The following is a 21207-nucleotide window of genomic DNA, read 5'->3' on the forward strand; positions in this document are numbered from 1 at the left end:
AGCCTCACCTTGAAAGTATCCAGTGATGGGGCCTCAACCACATCTCCAAGTAATCTGTTCCAATGCCTCACCACCCTCACCATAAAATATTTTTTCCATTTATTCAACCTAAATCTACCCCCCTTTGAGCTTGAAGCCATTTCCCCCTGTTCTGTCACCACAGACCCTGCTAAAGATTCTGTCCCCCTTCTTTCCTGTAGCTCCCCTTTAGATCCTGAAAGGTCGCTATCAGGTAACCTTGCAGCCTTCTCTTCTCCATGCTGAACAGCCATAGCTCTCTCAGCCTGCCCTCGTAGTAGAGGCATTCAATTCCATGAATCATTTGTGTGGCCCTCCTCTGGATGCACTCCAACATGTCTGTCTCTCCTGTACTGAGAACTCCACATCTGGATGCAGAACTCCAAATGAGGCCTCACCGGCACTAAGGAGAAAAGTAGGTCTAATGAGATCCACCTGCTGGATTAATTCAGTTGAGTTATTGTGAACATCTCTAGGAATGGAGACTAAACTGCATAAATGACAAAATTATACACTTGGCTTTTCTAAATACTGTTTTTCTATATCATATAAGCACTGAAATCTCTGATTTCATCATAGTGCTATTTGTCCAAATCATATCAGAAGAAAGGTTAATAATGCTTTGTTCTGAGAGTCTAATGGCAGAAGATTAATCCTGTTTGAAAGTCAGTAACAGAAAAATCTTAGAGGCAGAAATGAAAAACTGCCAATCAGATTAAAAAACATTCATTTCAATTTGCAAAACTTTACTGTGAAAAGCAAAAGCAGCTTTAGTTTAAAGAAGATGAGGCTCTACAGAACACAGAGTTTCAGCTCTCAGAGAGAAATCTAGCTTTGTCAACAACAGAAAACAAGATGGAAAGGACTGCAGAGAAGCTGGTTGCCAAGGCATTGCTGCAAAACTATGTCAGCTGGCTACGACTCAGATGGCTACTAGAATTTACCTGCATGTCAGCAGGCCTCCCTGAATACCACTAACAGTGAAAAACAAAGTACAGACTGGTTATTTGGATTAAAGCAATTAAGAGACAATGTTCCTAAGCCAGAAGGACTCTCAAATCTTTTTGAATCCATAGTACTACTAGCCCAAACAGTCAGAAAAACTAAAAGAATTCTGGATTAACATATTTTCAGAAGTACTCATACCTTTATAACATGACATCTGTTTTTGTAGAGCAATTCTTAATGTGGCTGAGAAATAACGTTAATTCTGCCGAACGGTTTCTATTTAACTGTAGAGTTAAAATGTTTTTATTGAAGATACACACAATATAAAGCAAAAACTTACACTTTGAAAAACTGAATCAGTTGATTGTATTAAACTGCAAAAAGGAACATTAATAATTCAATAATTCAGTCAGTATACATACTGGCCATAGAAAAAAAACTATAAGCACATGATGCTATTTCAAAAGAAGAAGAAGAAGCTAAATTACAGCTCATGCTCATCAGTTGTATGTATTAAAAAAATAATAATCAGAATGACCTGCACTGGTCTTGCTTCTGTAAACTAGTACCTTTTCCCTCCTCTTTTGCATTTCTTGCTATCTCCAGCATTCCATGTATTTTTGACCACTACTGAGCCACAAGGTCATAAAAGGAACCCCTCCCAGGTGTGAACAGCTAATTTAGGGCTCACCACTACTTATGCACACTTCATGTAGACACACGCTCCTCTTAGAAAAAAAGAAGTTTACATAATTACTGTTACATTCCCTTGAAAGTGCTATCCTTAAAAATGCAATACATGTGGATTTAATTTTATCCCTCAAGTTCATTCTGCTGCAGTACTGCTTCTTATGAAGAGCAGCTGAGAACACTGGGTTTGTTAAGCTTGAAGGAAATGAGGTTGTGTCGTGGTTTCATTGCTCTCTACAAGTTCTTGAGGATGGAAAGTGGACAAGGAAGTGCTCATCTTTTCTCTCTTGTATCTAGTGACAGGACATTTGGAAATGGCACAAAGCTATGTCATGAGTGGTTCATTCTGGACACCAAAAATGTAGCTAAACACTAGAACAGGCTTCTTAGAGAAGTGTTTTATGCCCAGTACTTACCTTTAGGTACTGTTTAACAGGTATTCAGATACCGCTCTTAATATACTGCAATTTTCAGGTCAGCCCCAAAGCAGTCTTACAGATGGACTCAATGATCTGTGTAGGTCCCTTACAACTGAACCTGTTCTTTTCACCCCACCTTCTTTCTGAATAGTTGTAAAAACAGTGTCAGGCATGACGTTTGTAAAAATCAAGAAACTACAGCAAATGCAGCCAAATTTCAAAAAGCTAAGCACTGACACCACTTCTGTTGAGTTGGAAGTTGGTGTTCTTTAAAACTGAAAATCTAAGCGATTGGTTGTTCAAGACCATGCATGGTGAACATCTACTGAATCCCAATCTGATATGTTCTTGGTTCACTGAAAGGAATTTAAACAGCTATTTTTTTCTTTGCTGTTGTAGCAGCTGCATTAATAATGTTCATATGTATGTGCTGGAAGCATTCCTGTCTCAATTACATAATTCAGTGTCCTCAGTGAGTGTCCTATTAGGCTGAAGAGACTAACAGCTTTGAAAGGCTGCCAAAGCACAGCACTCTACAGTATACCCTCAAACCAATAACTAAATCAATCTAATTAACAAATTAGGCTACATCACCTATGGTCCTAAGATATTGATGGAGCTGAAAGGCTTTTCACATTATGGATGTATATGCATGCACATTTTAATATTTAATGTGTTGGTAGGCTGGAAAATACTAGTGTCCTACTGATTGAAAAACAACTGCAGTACTGGAAATTCAAAACACTACTATGCTGGTACACCTAACATGTTTTTAAAGTTGCTGTAACTTTAAGAAAACAAAACAAAACCAAAAACCAGCCTTTTCAGAAAAACTCCCTCAGACTTGCAGGGCTTGAGAAGAATTCAATCCTTTAAAAGATGCACTGAGGGAAAAATTGTTGACAAATAAGGAGATAAAATTTTTAGCTGCTTGATATCCTATGTAACAACTATGTTTCTGGTTTTAATTTTAATTTAATTAATTTTAAAAGACTACTACTTTCTATTTGTAATGACCACAACACAATCAATCTGACAACAAAAAGCATTAAAAAAAAAAAAGTGGTATATTCCTCATTATGCCATATTCCTTAGTCAATAATTGTTCCAAAATTAGCAATTACTAACTTTATTAGCTACCAAATATCATATTCTGTCATTTCTACCGGTAACAGAAATTGAGTTTTGAGATATGCTACTTGTAAAATTCCTTCCACAGAAGTCAGAGCTAGTTGCTAGTCAGAAAGGAGCAGATTGAAGGCTCAGCCAGAATGTTCTACCAGGAATTTGAAAAAAGAATTCATATTTCAGCCACAGAAACTGCGTACGTACAATGTATCAGCTCAGGTATATTGAGACAAGGTACTTACTTAAGCTGCTCAGTTGTCTGATTATATTTGCCAAGGAGATATTGGTGACACATTCCAATTCATTTTTGATTCCTCGGGGCAGAGCTGTGTGGCACAGATGCCTGGGGTCTATGTTTCTTTTTACCAGCGGCATTCTGAAATGTATCAGAGGATCAGCAAACCTGTAAAGAAAGAAGACAAAATATTGTAATAAATTATATTTTAAATTCAGATACTGCCCAATTTAAATTACTAACCCTCCACAGTATTAATGGAATTCATTGCTTTGTAAGTACATAAACCTTTTCTTCACCCAATGAAAGATCATTCCATTCTCTATCTTCAAAGCTTTAACAGCTTTTTAGCCAGATGCCAGTGAAATGACAGATTTTTTTTTTTAAAAAAACTACTCTTCCTTTCCCCTCAGGGAAAACTAAAAAAATCACAGTAAAAAAAAAATTTCTTGATGGACTACTTCCTTACTCAGGCCAAGCAAAGTCCAGTTCCACATTCCTTTTATTATGCAGTCAAAGTCAAAGTTGTTTCCTATTCCATCTGAAAGGCAAATATGCTCAGTTCATTATCCAACGTCGTATTACTAGAAGGAATCATCCTCCTTCTCTATGCACTACTTATAAATCATGCCTAACCAAAGTAACGAAAAAGAGGAGTTTTCCCTTCCACCTCTGCTGTTCCTGGCAATAAATTCAGATGAGCTAAGAATGCATCTTCAAGTACAAAAGTCTCCTTGGTAAATTTGTGGTGCAAAGCCTCCATGATTGAGAAACCCTACTCCTGCACACCTCTTCACCATGTTTAATTAATCAAAAGCCTTCACCAGATCTGCAATCACTTGCAATTTTCTGCACCTATAGCACTGACTGGAAGGGGTTTTCCAGTGGGCAAGACGCATGTGTGGTATCATCTCATCTTATTAGAGCTGATTTTTAAGATTATATACTAAATATTTTCTTTGTGAAAAACAGATTTTTCTAAAATTGAAATTTTTTCAGTGATCTGTTGTGTACAACTCTGAATGACCAATGACAGAGGGTTTGAAATAGATGATCCTCAAGATCCCATCCAACCCAAGCCATTCTATGATTCTATGGTATCTATCAAACAGGTATACTTAGCATCGGCACAACTCAGCCTCCTTTAACATTGCAGAAGAGACTGCTCTTTCTGAGGACAAGTCACCCACAAGGTGCTGTATGGCCTTATGCTCTCAGTGGGATCATTTGACTCTGCTTAGAGGTTTCACCTCTGAAGCTAGGGCTTCATGTTGCACCACAAAATACATCTTCCCTACCATATATATTTAGCCACGAGAATCTTTGCTTGGTTGAAATAAAGTCATTTTTTGGTGATATGAATGAAGAAGATTAGAGCTAGTGGTGTTAAAGTTGAAATTTTGCTGACTTAGAACGCAATAGGGAATTAAGAGACTCAGAGAAGATTGTAATAGAGTGGTGAGGTGCTGGAACAGGCTGCCCAGAGAGGTTGTGGAAGCCCCGTCCCTGGAGGTGTTCAAGGGCAGATTGGATGGGGCCCTGGGCAGCCTGGTCTGGTATTAAATGGGGAGGTTGGTGGCCCTGCAGGTGGCAGGCAGGTTGGAGATTCATCATCCTTGAGGTCCCTCTTCCAACGCAGGCCATTCTGTGATTCTGTAATAGAGTTCTTTCCTCTTGCTCACTGCTTAGATTTCTCCTTGCCACTTTTCCTACAAGCCTATTCTATCACTGAGGGTCAAGCTTGTATCTGAGGGACTGAGGAAGGATCCTGAAGTCCACATAAGAAAGTCCCTTCCGCTTCCAGGATCTGATTAGACATAATTCACAGCATTTCAACAATGTGCCTACTTCCTCAATTTTCTTCAGAAGATAACAAATATTTCATGCTTTTGAGGGATTTTAAAAACATATACCTAAAATCTAAAGAAAAAAAAAAAAAAAAGTGTGAATATGGTAGGGTAAATTAAACAAAAATATTTTTAAATTCCAGGAATATCCCAAATCTTTCAAGTACAAAAATACCTACATACTAAAAAGCTAGCTACTAGACAAGCTAAAAAGTGCAAATATGAATACAGCCTCTGACAGAGGCATTGAGAAGGTGCTGACAGTGAAAGTGAGACTTTATATGCCTGGTGCAATATGCGGGAGCAGCACAAGGTGAGGCAGATTGAGCAGGTCCTACCAGCTGAGCTCTGCAGTCCTCGAAGCATGCAGCCCTGAGGAGCAGTGAGCACACAAAGAACCCTGAGCTGCAGGCTCATCATCACAGTACCCTAACAGAAAATAAAAGAACTATTCTGTTGCTGGGAAAGTAATGCAGCAAGTGATACGTGAGCAATGTTCTCCAGAAGCAATTAAATATTGATGCCAAAGTTAAGCCCTTTCTTGATTACTACTTCAATGATGCTGCTGTATAAACAGCAAAGAAGGTAAGTCTTCACAGAGAGATCCAAACATGCACAGGAAAACAAAAAAAAACATTTCAGCTTCTTTTACATATCTATTTTTACTTATCTCTTTTTATCTAATGCAGTTATGAATTACAAGAGTTAAAAAAAAAATAATCACTAAATAGAATAAAAGTAGTTAATGGGTAATGTTCTTTTTTTTGCATAATTTAATCAGAATAGTATCTTGTGATAATACTGCTCTCCCTTCATTTTACGTCCTGCATGAAAAAAGGTATGTAGCATATGCATATTGTAAATATTCATATGCTGAAGTGATAAATTCTTTATAAAACTGCGCAATAACAAGAAAAAAAAAGTCTTAAATCAATGGCTAGTTAGATTTCAAGTAACAGCATTTATGTAGTGCCCCTTAAGTATCTGATTTACCTCTAGGATAGAACATGTAACAAAAAAGCTGAGAAGATTCAATACTGGCCCAAATGTTTTCTCCAGTGGGCACAAAAAGAAGCTGGACTAGCAAAAAAATAGGCCAGAATTCCTTGGCCCTCAGAATGTACAACTCTGAACCTGAATAAAAGTCCACTTAAGACAACAGATTTTAATTATTTTCTTTCGCATTGACCTCTTCAGAATTAGCAGAGAATTCACTTGTCATCCTTTTTCCTCCCAAAGACACATACATCATTTTTCTAATATCTGACTAATGCAGCGCTGGCTGTCCTACCCAAAGATATTGCGGAACAATAAAAGGCAGCACAGGGAACATAAATCTGGTAGAAGGTACCAGTTTTAACTACAGATGAACTTGGAAAGGAAACAGATGACAGAAGAGGAAGCTGACGCCTTCCAAATTATGCTTCATATTTGAAAATAACACAAAGACTGAATAAAGAATATTTCTCTGTTCCCCACAGTAACAAGAAATAGGAGGCAACCAAGGAAGATACCACTCAATCATGCTTCAAATAATAGGAAATGCATTTCATATGATGTTTAACAAACGGTGGACCCCTGGGCCACAGGAGCTGCACACAGCTGAAGTGTCTTGGTAATATGCCCATTGCAGGGCACATGGTATTTGCAGTTTGTGGTGACCACCAGCAGGCCCTGTCAATTCCTCTCCAGGGCATTTAGTGATCCCAGCACTGGGAATCCTTGCTTATGAAACAAGGTATGGGACAGTATGGGAGAACAAACAGAGCCTTACTGCACCTAAACAATTTCCTCTCTCTTATAAAAGATACAGCTCTCATCCAGCAAGCTGAACAATTCTGAAATGCCTGTATACATTATGCAGATTTGGAGCTGTGAAAGAGTAAAGAAAAAAAAAAAAAAAGGAACGTCACTATCTAGTCTATCTTCTCATTTTAAACAAAAAACCCCACACTGCCTCCCCCTCTGCTCCCAAATCTTATGTTAACCAAGCCACTCTGGCAGCAAAGAAACTCATCCTCAGACTGTTAGCATGTTGCTCCCACTCAAGCCCACAAAACTGCCAATAGCCATGGCCAGATATAAGAGAGGATGCCTGCCTGTACAGCTGAGCATCCCTGCTGTGAGGCAGGAGAGCTGACACCATCTGAGCCTGGAGCAGGTCTCCCCTCCTCGCTCTGAAGGCTGGGCTGGCTGCCCTAAGAGTCCAGCTCTCCCTCCTCCTCACTCACCCATGCAGAGCTGCGAGCCAGCTCCAAAGCACTGGCACTGGTGTATACTGCAAGCACTCCGCTCCATAGAGATGTTAATAGGAAGTGAACCTTCTCAGAGGGATTAGATCTCCCACAGATTCACTTCTGAAATCTCCTCCCCCTTGTTCTCTATACATCTTTTGAAGCACCCTGAACCCAGCTGGAAACCCACTCCCAGCCTGCAGACACAGTGCTGGCTGCAGCTGAGGGACCTGCTACAGAGCACCTGCCCAACACTGTTGGATCAATGCCAGTCAATGACAGTGCCATCAGAAATCATCATCTCCTCTCCAGCGCTGCTTCAGGGAAACATCTCAGAAGAGCAAGATGTGTGGGAAATGGTAAACCAGAAGTAGCTTGTAGAAAACATAGCGTCAGCTGTCACAGTGACAACTCAGGTTTTCCAGCAAGCACACTGAGACCACCAAGAATGAAAGCACACCACTGAAGTGGGGAAAAGCAGCTAATTAATCTGCCCAGCAGTTTAAATGGTAATTAAACAATACTTCAATTTAACTTTCAGAAGACTAGTAACATTTCACAATCACAGTATCTTCTTTAATGAAGGTTTACTTTTGATTGAGTTACACTCTGTCATTACTAAACTTCTTAGCAGTAATGAAAAACATTCCTGTGTAATTTTTATGCATATCAATAATGCAGCACTGAATGCCCTTGCTTTAATGGGGTTAAATTTAATTCCAACCATTTCTATAATGTATCTTTACAGCTTGGTATTACCATACTAGTAATTTCTTTAACAACATACAACAGCAGTGCTTTTCATTTCCTTGATTTAATGGATCCCATTCCAGCTGCTGGCAGAACAGATCAGTCTGAAATGTCAATTTAACACTTTTTTCCTCCTTAGAAGAAGAAACAGATTATGCAATAGCTTTTCTATTTGCCTATGTAGTCATGTACTAACCACATCTATGCTAAACAGACAGACTTCAGAACAGAATTAAAGCAGCTAACAAAAATCCTTCTCTCATTTGCTTCCATATCTTCAACTTACCATAAAATTGTTCCAACCTTATCACCAGAATTTCCATAACTAAGTTTCCACAAAAATATTCTGCACCAATAGCATCCCCAGCTACCACTGGAAAATCATTAACTCATTTTTTAGCAGCCTCTAATTTTCATCAAATTCCCACATCTTTGGTTATGACTTCTATGTTATTTTTCAAGTAATATTCTTCCATTCAGAGAGCATTTCCTCGAATTTAATCTCTTAGACATAGAATAGAATAGAATTAATCTCTTAGAAGAATGTCATTCCACACTCTAGTAAAAAATTGATATCAAACATATTTATGCAAATCAACTGTGAAGTGAAAGTCAAATGAGAATTTTGGTCCAAACTTATTTTGCTGCTTATGACACCACGATTTGAGTGTATTGACATCAGACATTCCAACACTATCAAAAAGAGCAGTGAACACCAAAACGAATCCTGGAAACTATCTAACTAAACTATCTAAACTGTACAAATCAAGCTCATTCTCAGTCAGATTTTCTTAGAATTGTACTACTGTTATACTAGATACAGAAAAAAAAAGATCCATATACACCTCTGGTATGAACAGGCAAATGTGCAAAGACTTGAGTGCAGGTTGTTCCCCTGTAGCTCTCACTGCAAGACCAATGTGCAGGTAAAACCCCAAGGATCACCCAGCAGCATGAGGTCCTTCAGCAAAGCAGGACACTCTCAGACACTACCAGGGCAATGCAGTGACTTTTAAAACCCTAAAAGTACTTTATGTCTCTTTCAGGTGACATCAACTTTCATCTGATGAACTGCATCCTGAATTGACAATTTAACAGAAAGCTGTTAAAGCTACAGTTTTGCAATCTTCATATAATGAATTACATCGCCAAACTGAAGACTTCTCTCTTTGGAATATTTTCCTTGTATCTCCCTCATCTGCAACTTGCTCTGAAAAAGATTTTTAACTGCAGATGACTACAAAAAGATGAGCTTATTGTACCTAAAAATCAGTGTCAAAGAGAACAACTGGAAAAGATGTTGCTAGAAAATGAAGCCGTTATCACTACTGTTTAAGAATGACTAAATGTCAACAATTCATTTTACCTCTTAATATCTTCTACTCTAGATTGTTCCAAATAGTTGGTACGCCTTTGGCCAATGTGCAATGTGATGACCAAAGCAATAACAAAGCACTCTAACAGGTTGCTTGGAGAGGTGGTGGATGCAGGCTGGACAGGGCTCTGAGCACCCTGACCTACATGTAGGTGACCCTGTTCATTGCAGGGCAGCTGGACTAGACAATCTTATGGGTTACTTTATGGATGAGAACAACTGAAGCCACGAGTTATTTATATGTTGATTTTTAAAAGTTTTACCTATGATAGACTAGTTTTTTCAAAGATCTTAAATATTTAATGTCCCTGAGGTAACTCCAGTGATGGTAGCAAGCCCTGCAATAAACAATACTAGTAACAGTGCAGTAGTATTGCTGATGTGGAAAGTAAAACTTCATTAACACAAACAGCAGCAAGCTTCCATGGTAGAAAGCAGACATACCAACTCATAATAAACTGGCTACTTCAAGTTTTAAAGGAGGTAACAGCTGATTTCATTGACTGAAATGCTGCAGTTTGAGTCAAGTCAATGAGTCGCATGTCCCAAAACAGAGCACAATAGCAGGCAGCAAAACATTTCTACTGAAAGAGCCCAGAAGAAAGTCTTTTAGGACTCTCTGACCACTTGCTTTTTTGTTAAGTCAGGTAAGGCCAGAACCAAACTGTAGCCTACTACATGGCTATGGGCTTCCTGAAGGCTGGGCTGGGCCCAACCACAGCACTAAACATATGCAGCGGGGGCTTCTGCACCCTTATCTGAAATTCTTCTGTGTTTTGTTTGGGCTATTGCCCACCATGGCTGCTTCGATATGCTGATGGCACTGGCACTTACCATTCCTTTTACACAATTATCTCCTGCCTTCAAGCCCTAATGGAAGATTTCATGCTGATCACGTGTAAAGAGCAAAATCGCAAGCTATCTTAAATAAAAGCAGAAAACATGCAGTTCAATACCTGCTTCTTTTTTCCAGCACAGGTGCAAAACACAGCAGGGTTACATGAACCACATGCCACTTTAGCCAATCTCTTACCTTATGTTAAAATGAATTAAACTTCAGTACTATGAATAACACAAACAATTGAGAATAAGCAGCTTGCAAACCATGCCTTTTTTTTTTCTTCCTACAATCCTAAAATCAGCTTGATTTCACATAATTTATCTTTTTCCCTTTATTTTCACCTCCTATTTTCTGTAATATAAACCAGTACCTACTGATTAGTCAGTTTGTTAAGCATCAATGATCTTAACCATGTTGTTCACATCAGTCTTCCCACCACCAACAGCATCCATCTTGTTAAGGTCAATGTCTTTCAAATGTAAATTGTTCATATCAAACTTTAAAAATGCACTGCAAAAATCATGCATGCAAAATAATCCAGCCATTGTAAGTGCACATTTAGCTGATGCCCATCTTACTAATAAATGCAAAATTGTTTCCACTCATTTTAATAAAGAAACTAATTTAATGAACTGCTATTACAAAATATCAAGTTCAACAGTTTCTACCCTAAACAGTCAGGCTACTGGAGGCTATGAGGCTCTAAGACAGTTGCATTTCTGGCTCATAGAAAAAATTCAATATATTAAGATAGATGTGACACAAAGCAGGTGCACAGCAAGAAAAATTAACACTTACAAATTTACTTTACATAAAATAATTAAAGTAAAAACAAAAATTAAAAGTGTGCTTTAGTGCAACACCATAATTTATATATATATATATATATAAATATATATAAGAAAAAACATGTAAGAATAAAAATTCTTACTTTAAAAAATTCCATTAAATAAAAATAATCAAATTAAAGATTTCCAAAGATTTCCAGGTGTTAGAGTAGAATGAATTGGTACTAGCTTATCTCTTGCAATTCTGAGTAGTTCTAAAAACTTTTAAGAATTGTAATTTCCAGTACTGAAAATACAGTATTAAGCTACAAGGAGACTCACAAAGCCAGTCTTGTGAATAGGTACAGAAGAGAAGCATTGTCTTCAACCAGTTGCAAGCTCTAATGATATCTTAGTAAAGAAAAAATAAATCCGTCGTGTGTTTCCACATATTAATGCAGAAATATTTAAGTCATGTAGAGCCATACTGCATTTTATTGTTAGGACATTATTCACAAGAAAAAAAACGTCTTCTGCTCTTGTATTTCCATTCAGCCTTTTAAGCAGTTATTTTAAAAATATAAAGTATGTGTGTAATTAAACATGTATTTGCATTATATATATGGGCACATATGTAATGATAGCTCTAAATAATAATCTTTCAAATTATTACATAAAATATTTGAAGTAAGAGCTGCAAAATTTGCTGTCAGCATTACTAAATATTATTCAGGTTACCTTGCTTTTTTTTTTTTTTTCTCCTAGCAAGCTGTTGTCAGGTCATTTGATTAAAGACTATTTTGGAAGCACCCTGGGTTCTAATTTAGGTACAACCAAGAATGCCCAAATTATTCTGATTACAAGCTTTCCTCCATCCCCAAAGGCTAAAAATATACGAGTGCATAACATACACTGCGTTTTGAAATTGCTTTTTTGAGACCTATGGTTTATCTGATGACATTTTTTCTCTTAGCATTAATCTCATCCTCCTGTTAACAGCTTCTACATACAGAGTAGGATACAAAAGCTGTGTGATGAATTGCAACAAAAGCTCTTTATAGTCTTGACAGAGACAGATCACTAATCCAGTGTTAATTTAAAATCCAAATACCAGAACTGTACACAGAGCTTCTGTTGCTTTAGCACATCTTTCCTAACAAACCACGCTTTTTTTCCCCGAAATGTTATATATTCACAGTTACCCCCCTTACCAACTCAGGGTAACACCTAGTGTAAATGGAGATGTTTTATAACTTCATTTCATAAAATTCCCAAATCAACGTGAATACCCAGTTTGCTACCACTGCACAGAGACAACCACCTGCTTCTAAAGGATGGCACACTGTGGCAGTTGGGAATAAATACTGATAGATAAGCTAGCTGAACCTTAGAACTGCTATAAAATACCCAAAGCTGTTGGGTACGGGGTGGATAAGCAGTATCCACCCCAGTGTGGCACCATGCAGCCCACCTCTGGGCCTACTGGCAGACATGTCCCAATCCTGGGAGCACCGCAGCCCTGCGCACACCTCTGCCATCAGGCCTTACACTGGCTGTGTCATAAGCTGCCCCTCTGCACAGGCATTAGGATGCAGGGTATTAGGATTCAAGACATGGTGCCTTGCCTTAACCACAGCACTGGTGGTATGGGGAAAACACACAGTGCTGGCCCTCAGTGACTGAAGCTTTCTCTCTTCCTGCTGGCACAAGAGAACCCCCTAAAGGCAAAGGAATTAAGAGATAATTATTCCTTTGGTACCAAGCTACATCTGGTAAATATTAAGTTATGACACGCCAAAACTGAGAGAAATGAATGGTTGTGCGTGGGTGAGGAAAAGAAGGAAGAGGAAATATGACAGTCTGTGCCTTTCATTGCATTGACCTTACTGATGAATCAAAGAAAGAAACTGGATGCTAATGAAATAATAAATTATGTCAGGAATCTATGGCAGCACTACAGGAACCAGTAATACAGCTGCTACACATTAATCCAGCAGTGATAATCAGCACACTAACAAGTACTCACTCACCTGGTAACAAGTGCCTGCCATGACCATCAGAAGCTTTCCATGCCACAAAATGTTACCAGAGATCTGAAGAAGTGATGTGAGCACCGCAAGATTTGCAATAAGCCACATATACAAAATATGAAGAATTTTAATGCATTTTATGCTATTGTATCCAAACCAAGAACAACAGATTAATGGGTTTGATTTTCTTTTTCACAGTCTTAAAGGAGGAATTATGATCTGCCAGGTACCAAGTTATACGTACAGATGTAAAATAATCACCTTATTGCGGCCTGAGCTTCTTTGCAGATTAATTTTTCCTCTTTGTGAATGATAAAATTCCTCATAGAGGCTTTGATGTTAAAAGTGTGAATGTGCATAAGCAATGCTTTGCACTACCTACTGCTACTTAACATATTTGAACAGACACGCTGCTAGAACAAAGGTATTAACATTCAGAGAAGTTGTTTACGTTTGAACAGAGATGTTATTAAATATTCAGCAGTCCAGAAACGGGGCTAATTTATATTGTTTAAGGCTAGAAAGCGATCATATGATCCTTTGCTCATTATCACATCAAACCTCCCCACTAAAGGCAGTAGCACGTTTGCTAAGTAAACACTTGAGTGTTCAAATCTGCCAGTGCTGAGATGCCCAGGACAACACATTTTCTAGCACCTTCCCCATTCTGTTATCATCATTTTAAGGGGCTGGGGTTTCCAGTAATTTCTTGGGTAAACTCTTCTACAACCAAGCATTTTTAAAATACAGGAAAAGAGGTCAATTTTCCCTTTCTCTCCATTTTCTTCCCTTATGCCTTCAGATCACTATTCAGATAATCAGTTCTTCTTTCTCACTGTTTGCAGCCTTCAGGAATTTACAACTGTCCTTCCTTTGCTAGTAATTCCACCAAGTTGTTAAGCTTTCTTCTTACTTACAAGGAAAAAAAAGTCTCAAACTGTCACTAATTCCAGTAATGCTTTGGCCTTACTCAAGCATCATCTAATTTATCAGTACTCCGTCAGTAATGTGGTACCCAAAGTGAAAATGGCATTTCAGATGCATTTGCGTTGCATGATCTTACCTAAAATAAGTCTAAACATCATAAATTCTTTCAGTTATGCCATTATTTGTTAGTGCCACCGACTCCAACCTCACACTTGTACAAATGCAGTTTTGCAAGTTCGGTGGTTTTTCTCCCAATTAAAATCATAGTTTGTGTGGTGACTGCAGGTTGAGGTCTAGGGTCCAGAATTGCAAGCCCTTGGTTCTTTAAGTAACCAGTTATTCTGAATTAAAATGAGATTCTTTGCAGGATAACATTTAGAAATAGCAATAGGTACTTTTTTTTCTTAGCTCTAATTTATGTGGCCTAAAACAAATGAACAGTCTTGAATGAATAGAAAAACCAAAGGAACTACACATGTCAACATTTATTAGTGAGAAACGTCACATTATTTGCCTTTCTGTTGTAAAAATCTGACAAAAGATGAAGAACGCTGCATTATCTGGCTTACAAAAGAATCACTATTCATTTAGCAAACTTACATAGTAAGTACAGATTACCAGGAAAATTTAGAACTTGATAAATTTTAACCAACTCTAACTTTTAATAATCTCTAAGCAACAATCTAAAACATTAAATTTTTAAGGGAAAACATTTTACTGACAAAATTACGTTTCTTCATTTCACAAGCATTTAAATATATAACATATACCTTTGTGTTTTTATCCTTAACTTAAATACTAAAAGTAATCCTTGCCAGCACTTACTTTCAGCGTCTCCATCGCTGAGTTTTGAAGCCATCCTTGTCAGGAAAGGAATAAATACTACAGAGCAAACTAATATTTTTGTGAACTGGAACTAATTAAAGTTAGTCCTCTCAAGGTTTTTGTGTGATGGATGATCGTGAGCTTTAACTAAGGCTGTTCTCATAATCAGGATATCTATAAGATGCCTTTCCTCTCTAGTTTCCTGTATCTATTTACATGTAAGCTAACACTTCCACCTTTCCACTGCCACTAACATTTGCAAAGATACACATTTTTGTAGCGTGGGTAAGAGTTTAAAAAACTTTCAAATATGTTTCCCTATAAAATTTAGCTCCAATCAAACACCAGTTAACAAATTATTGGAAAGAAATAGAGATCGTAGACAAACACACAAAGAATGAGTGTATTTGCCTCCCTTTCTTAAGCCTCAAAAGTTCAACAGGTTTGGAAACAGTTATTAAAATAATTTGCTTTAGTGCTAATGCTTCAAACAGTACTTAATGAAAGTTACTAACTTAAATAACAGGAGACAGGTGAAGTAAGAACATTCCTATATTCATGCATTCCTTTATTAGTTGATCTAAACTGAATTTGAGCACGGAAATAGCAAATACATGGGAATGAAAGCTACAGTCGCTAAACTGGAGATGCCACTTCAATTCACAGTTGGAGGCTTTGTGAGGAAACTTTCCTTTATGAGGTCGGGAGACTGTTTTCAGTTGTATGCTCCTCTTAAAGCACTATTCTTAACAGGCAGCAAGGGTAATTGCCTACAGAATCAGTAGGCAGTATTAAGCACTAAGTAACAGTATTAAGCCACTATAAAAAATAATAATAATAATAGTGTATACACATTTATCAGGGAAAATAAGGTGTTCTCACTCAGCAAGGAAAGTATCCATGGCACTCCATATTGTTACATGTAACCATCAAAATATTCTCGGTGAAGAGGGACAGGCAGAGCAAACTCTCCGCTGGCTCCTGAGGAAACAGAGCAATTATAGATAGATACAGGAAAGAAAAGAGAAGATGGTGAATCTGTTTATTCTCTACAACAGAGCTTAACAATTAGCTCAGCCAGCCAAGAGGAGGGGCAGACCCAGTTAATAAAGTTGGCTCCTTTTCTCTTATAAGCACACATTTAGCAAAAGAAAGGTAGTGACTGAAAAAGGATGCAGAAATGAAATTATCTTCAGCTGTTTCTCTCTGCACAAAGCTCTGAATAAGATAGCTCAGCACTGTTAAACTTTGAGCCATTACACTTAATTATCAAATAATGAAGATACTCATTTGCTTTCAAAGTAAACAACATAAGAATGGAATAAATCATTAATTTCAGTAATTCATTCTGCATTTAAGATGTGCCAAGTGTAGATATTCAGAGAACCTTGGATGCAGAATTGGAACAGAACTGAGAATCCTGAGAAATAAGAGGAAAGAATCCATAACACAAACCACAGCTCATAGAAGGTAAAAACAGGTGAGAAAAGAAATACAGGTGAGAAAAGAAACAAAAGAATGGTTCTGATATTCTCCAGTGGTATGCATAGGGGCTAGTAAAGATTTTTGTTTTATATTTACTAAATATCCCAAAGTGATTTGCAGGATGACTTCAACTAATATAGAAAAAAGAGCTATGCTTTTTATACCATCAGTGAGATACTCAAGAATGTAACAGCATCAATGTAGTGTCCTGAAGGAAAAAAAAAAATAATAACCAACTAGGATGCATTTTCTGCCAGGCAGAGAAAATAGAAATAAACAAACCAAGAGACACGGGACAATATTTCTATTGATGAGAAAGCATCATGACATCTTGCACATTTAAGGATATGGTTTAGTGGACAACACTGGCAGTAGGTGGGTCAGAAGGACAGCTGGACGAGATGATCTTAGGGGTCTTTTTCAACCTCAATGATTCCATGAACTATGCAGGCATTCAGATTTCTCTGATCCAAGATGAGTCTGTTTCTCTTTGGCTTGAAGATATAATTACAGTAAACTCCATTATTGAAATGGACATGATTAATTCCATTTCTCTCCGGTTAGAGAGTAGCTTCTTGCTACTTTTTTGTAGGCTGTTTTGTTATTGTTCTTTGCTTTTGTTTTTTAGAAAGGCAGCTGATAAAAAAGGAGACAGTAAGGCTTCAAGATTGAAGAATCAGCCCTTCAGAGGTGAATTTGCTTCAGACTTACCCCAAAGAGGTGGCAGAAGGAACTAGCCTGTGCTAAGCAGAAGCATCTCTGAAGCAAGAATCCAAGACGATGTCTGAGGTGAACACTACATTAAATTGTTGCAGTGTAATTGCTGTCTTTCTCACTGATGATCATGAATTCCTAATAAAATATACTCCTTTGGAAGTAAAAAGGTTGAAGAAAACAGGTTGAAGTAAAAGGAATATTATATTCGGAGGAAGTAATACAGAAAGAATACTAACCAGGGTAGCCACAGACTTTAGAAGAAAGTTAAAATAGCATTTCACTAAATACTGTCCACCAAAAAAAAAAAAAAAAAAAAAAAAAAAAAAGTATACCTAAAAACCAGACCTTGAGCTAGAGGTAAATTTATTATGCTAACCCAAAACTGTTTGCCAAAAGCAAGCATTCATAATATGTAATCAGTGCTGTTTTGCAATTTACAAATTAGCACACTTTCATGAGTATGCTTCATGAGTGAATACAAACACAGGCAAAGAAGAAGTCAGCTACAGATGCTGGAACCTGCTATTTTTCATGACTGATACTATGACTACACTTGCCAGAGAAAACTGTGTTCTGCCCAAGCTATCCCACATATTCAAAATCCTTAGTGAGGAATACAAAGGAGAGAAGACCTGAAAGAGACTCTGAACACACATAAGAGCTAGAGATTATGCAGTAGGTATCCTTAGGTTCTATCTGTAGAACTTTGGAAAATCTGCAGAGTTAACTGAAGGTTAAAGAGTTTGTGTTCTGGTGACACAGAAATGAGGTAAGATAAAAAAAATCAGACAAAAAACAGAATTGGGAAGGAATCCCCCTAACTTCCCAATTTAAGCATTTGTGAGAACAAATGACTCTGAGGTATGCATAGCCAGTGAAAACGTAGCTCAGCACTGTTAAACATATTTGAACTCTGTTGCTTCTCCCTACTGGTGTTCTTGGCTGTAACTGAAGACTGGTACCAGCTTAGGTAACTAATATTTAATGCATATGGCAACTCCTACATAATTCTAGTTTTTCTGTTAGTGTTGAGATGATCTGTGCCACACACGAGTCACTGTGATGGAAGAGCATAGTAATTTGAGTTTCAAAATTTGCATCCCAATCACTCACAGAAGTACTTCCCTCCCAACAATTAACCAGAAAGAAGGTAACTAAAGGCAAAGCAACAGGTAAAACAAAACTGTTCTATTTGGCTATTTAATTATAGTGCAAGTTCAGAGCATCTTCCCAGCTTTTATCAGGCACCACAACACAGACAGTATTCTGCTAACAAAAGAGGAAAGAGAAAAATAATAAAAAAAGCAACCATATGTAAAACTCTAAAGTAACAAAATTAAAATTCCTAATATGTAAACATTTAGAGAAAGGTTATGTATATCTATGTATAAACATATATGTATGCACACACATATGTATGTACATATTTGTATAAATTAAAGGATGAAAGTGACTGTCCAGTACTTACCTGCAAGTCATACAGTTACTCATAATGTAACCCATAAGTTTACTGAGCTGTACTTATTCCCAAAAATGGGGTTATTTCCTACTACTGCTGAAGTTCAAAAATATTACTACTTTTTGATTAAAGGGAAGCATCACACAAAGAGATAAAACACTAGTGTACTTGTGTATAAATAACCAAACCATGACAGCATACTTACATTGAGTGTTAACTTTGAGAGCAAGGATAAGATGTTTTGTTACCAGTCAAGGTAACAGATGAGTATCAGCTAAACAGAAACAAAAGAAGCTTCAGGAACAGGCATTTGTCACTACAAAAGCACATCACCTCACTTCAAAGGTATTTAGCTGACTTAATCTAAAATAAAGCTTTCAATCACTGCCACCATTTTTCAGTGATTTCTAGTTGTCAGCATTCTGCTTAGTCAGTGAGTTTTCCAAGTCCTCTGAAGTTTTCACAAAACTGATATTTTACGTCTTCAAGAGGCCCTGTTTCCTACCTGTCACTTCAAATTTCCTTAGAAGTCACACAGTCCTAAACAAAACTGTAGATGGGAACACACTAGTTTGAAAAGTCTCCCTTCAGCACTTGGTCAGGCTTGCTGAAATAGTACTCAAACCATTGTATTAGGTACACTGCAGGAATCCACAGCAAGCAAATCCCAAGAGGAATCTCAGTGTAGTTTTAAAAAACTTGAACAATCACAAAGCCGAGTACAAGAGCATGGAAAGCTCCAGGATATCTGATGTCCATTCTCTCATTCTGAGGAAGGATCAATGATTTGTAAATTATTGCCAACAAATGATTGGTCAAACCTGTCTTTGAAAACACACTGGTGCCTCAGAAAGACTGGCAAACTCCCAAAGAAAGCCACTGCAATATTTCATAAAACCCACAGGTCAGCTGCTACTTAAGAAGAAGTATTCTTCAATTTAGCTCAGAATAAATCTCATTCAACCAAAAATACTGAGAAAAGCCAGGAAAAAGAGAAGTGTAGAAGGAAAGTTCCTACAGCATAAACATTTTATCTAGGAAAACAGAATTGTTTTCAGTCACAGACCTAGGACATAGCTCAAACTCAGCTTGGCTGACTCTCCTTATGTTGATGCACCAACTGTTGGGCAGTGAGGAAAGGAACTATAAAGACATTTGTATTCACCAACTACCATTCCTGTTAAACATCTTTCACATGAAGATACTAACCTTACTCTGAAATATATAAACAAAATGACTAGATGAACAAACTGAGCCTATCTTTACAGCAAGGATTTCTGGATTTTGAAGACAAGTTCAATTTTTGAAATCACTTCCTACACCTGTGATTCCACTGTTGGTGCTGATTTCCAGTTGTGTGCTGCCCTCAGTCAGAGGAGGGTTGGATGCTCCCTCATTTCTGACTTCAGTGGTAAATGAGTTGAAAACAGAATTCTGAAAAACTTCAGTCATAGTGCCCCCACACCCACATGCATTTTTTTCACCTCTGTAAGCTGAAACAGGGAGAGAAAGATACTACTGTCAAGCAAAGTTGCACACCGCACAGTGTCCTGTTAAGTCAAAATTGGCTTATTTCTGACCAAGCACACTAAACACTATCTGGCACTGTTACAGCAATAAGCTGCCCAGTTCTCAGTCTGACATTATAATGAACAACTCCATCACTCAGCTGCTGCTTGGTGATTGCTGCTGCAGCAGCTACAACATGGAGTTCGGATGAGTCTGTGTAACACAACCTTTCGTAATCTTTGAAACACGTGTCAAGAACAGGGAAGCCCTTACGGCGGCTGCAGCTCCTCACAGCGAGCGGAGGGCAGCGCTGAGCTCTGCTCTGTGTGACAGCGACGCGGCCCGAGGGAACGGCGTGGAGCTGCGTCAGGGGAGGGGCAGTGGGGTTAGGGACAGGGTCTGCAGCACAGGGCGTGGAGCGGGATGCACGGGGCAGCGGGCACGGCCCTGAGTGCCGGGGTTCAAGAAGCGTTTTCTTCTAAAAAGGGCTGCAGAGAGCTCTTACAAGCGTAATGGAGTCAGTACAAAGTAATAATAGTCAAAGTTACTCTCAGGGGTTAAATTAAATAATTAAAAGCAGATAAAACAGTACCTCAACACAATATTTAAAATATTTAAGTTTTAGATCTACGAAAATTTCAAAATTAATATTATTTGAAAGGCGAATTTCAAGAATGAGATATTTTGTACACACACAAAATACAACTCAACTTGAAATGGCTGATTGAATTCTTCAGTTACATTTCTTTGTTGATGAAAGAATGAGCAAATTTCACAATAAAGCTAAGCACAAGCAAGAGTTTGAGCAGTAAAATTGCTCTGAGAAACTCAAGTTTAAGTTGTTATCAGAGAGCATACAAGGTAAACAGTAGAGTCAGTATTTAATACCTTCTAAATTATTGTATTTAGCTGGAGACATATTGCAACATTTCTATGTTAAATAAAGCTTTTTTTTTTTTTTTTCCAGTACTGAAATGGACTCTTCCAAGATGCAATAAAAATC

At 37.7% G+C, this 21207-nt stretch overlaps 1 protein-coding gene across 3 annotated transcripts in view; it reads right to left on the reverse strand.

Moving 5' to 3' along the window:
• WASF1 (WASP family member 1) overlaps positions 1-21207 on the reverse strand; it is a 79289-nt gene that overhangs the window by 23875 nt on the left and 34207 nt on the right. For all 3 annotated transcript variants that reach the window (XM_042885988.1, XM_042885969.1, XM_042885979.1), the window contains exon 2: positions 3446-3606. In XM_042885988.1, the coding sequence (XP_042741922.1) occupies positions 3446-3578 (133 nt within the window). In that variant the 5' untranslated portion in view covers positions 3579-3606. The remainder of the gene's footprint in view (positions 1-3445; positions 3607-21207) is intronic.

The sequence above is a fragment of the Lagopus leucura genome, unplaced genomic scaffold (genome assembly GCF_019238085.1).
Source record: "Lagopus leucura isolate 7727_CA_CO unplaced genomic scaffold, USGS_WTPT01 Super-Scaffold_73, whole genome shotgun sequence".
Taxonomy (NCBI): Eukaryota; Metazoa; Chordata; class Aves; order Galliformes; family Phasianidae; genus Lagopus; species Lagopus leucura.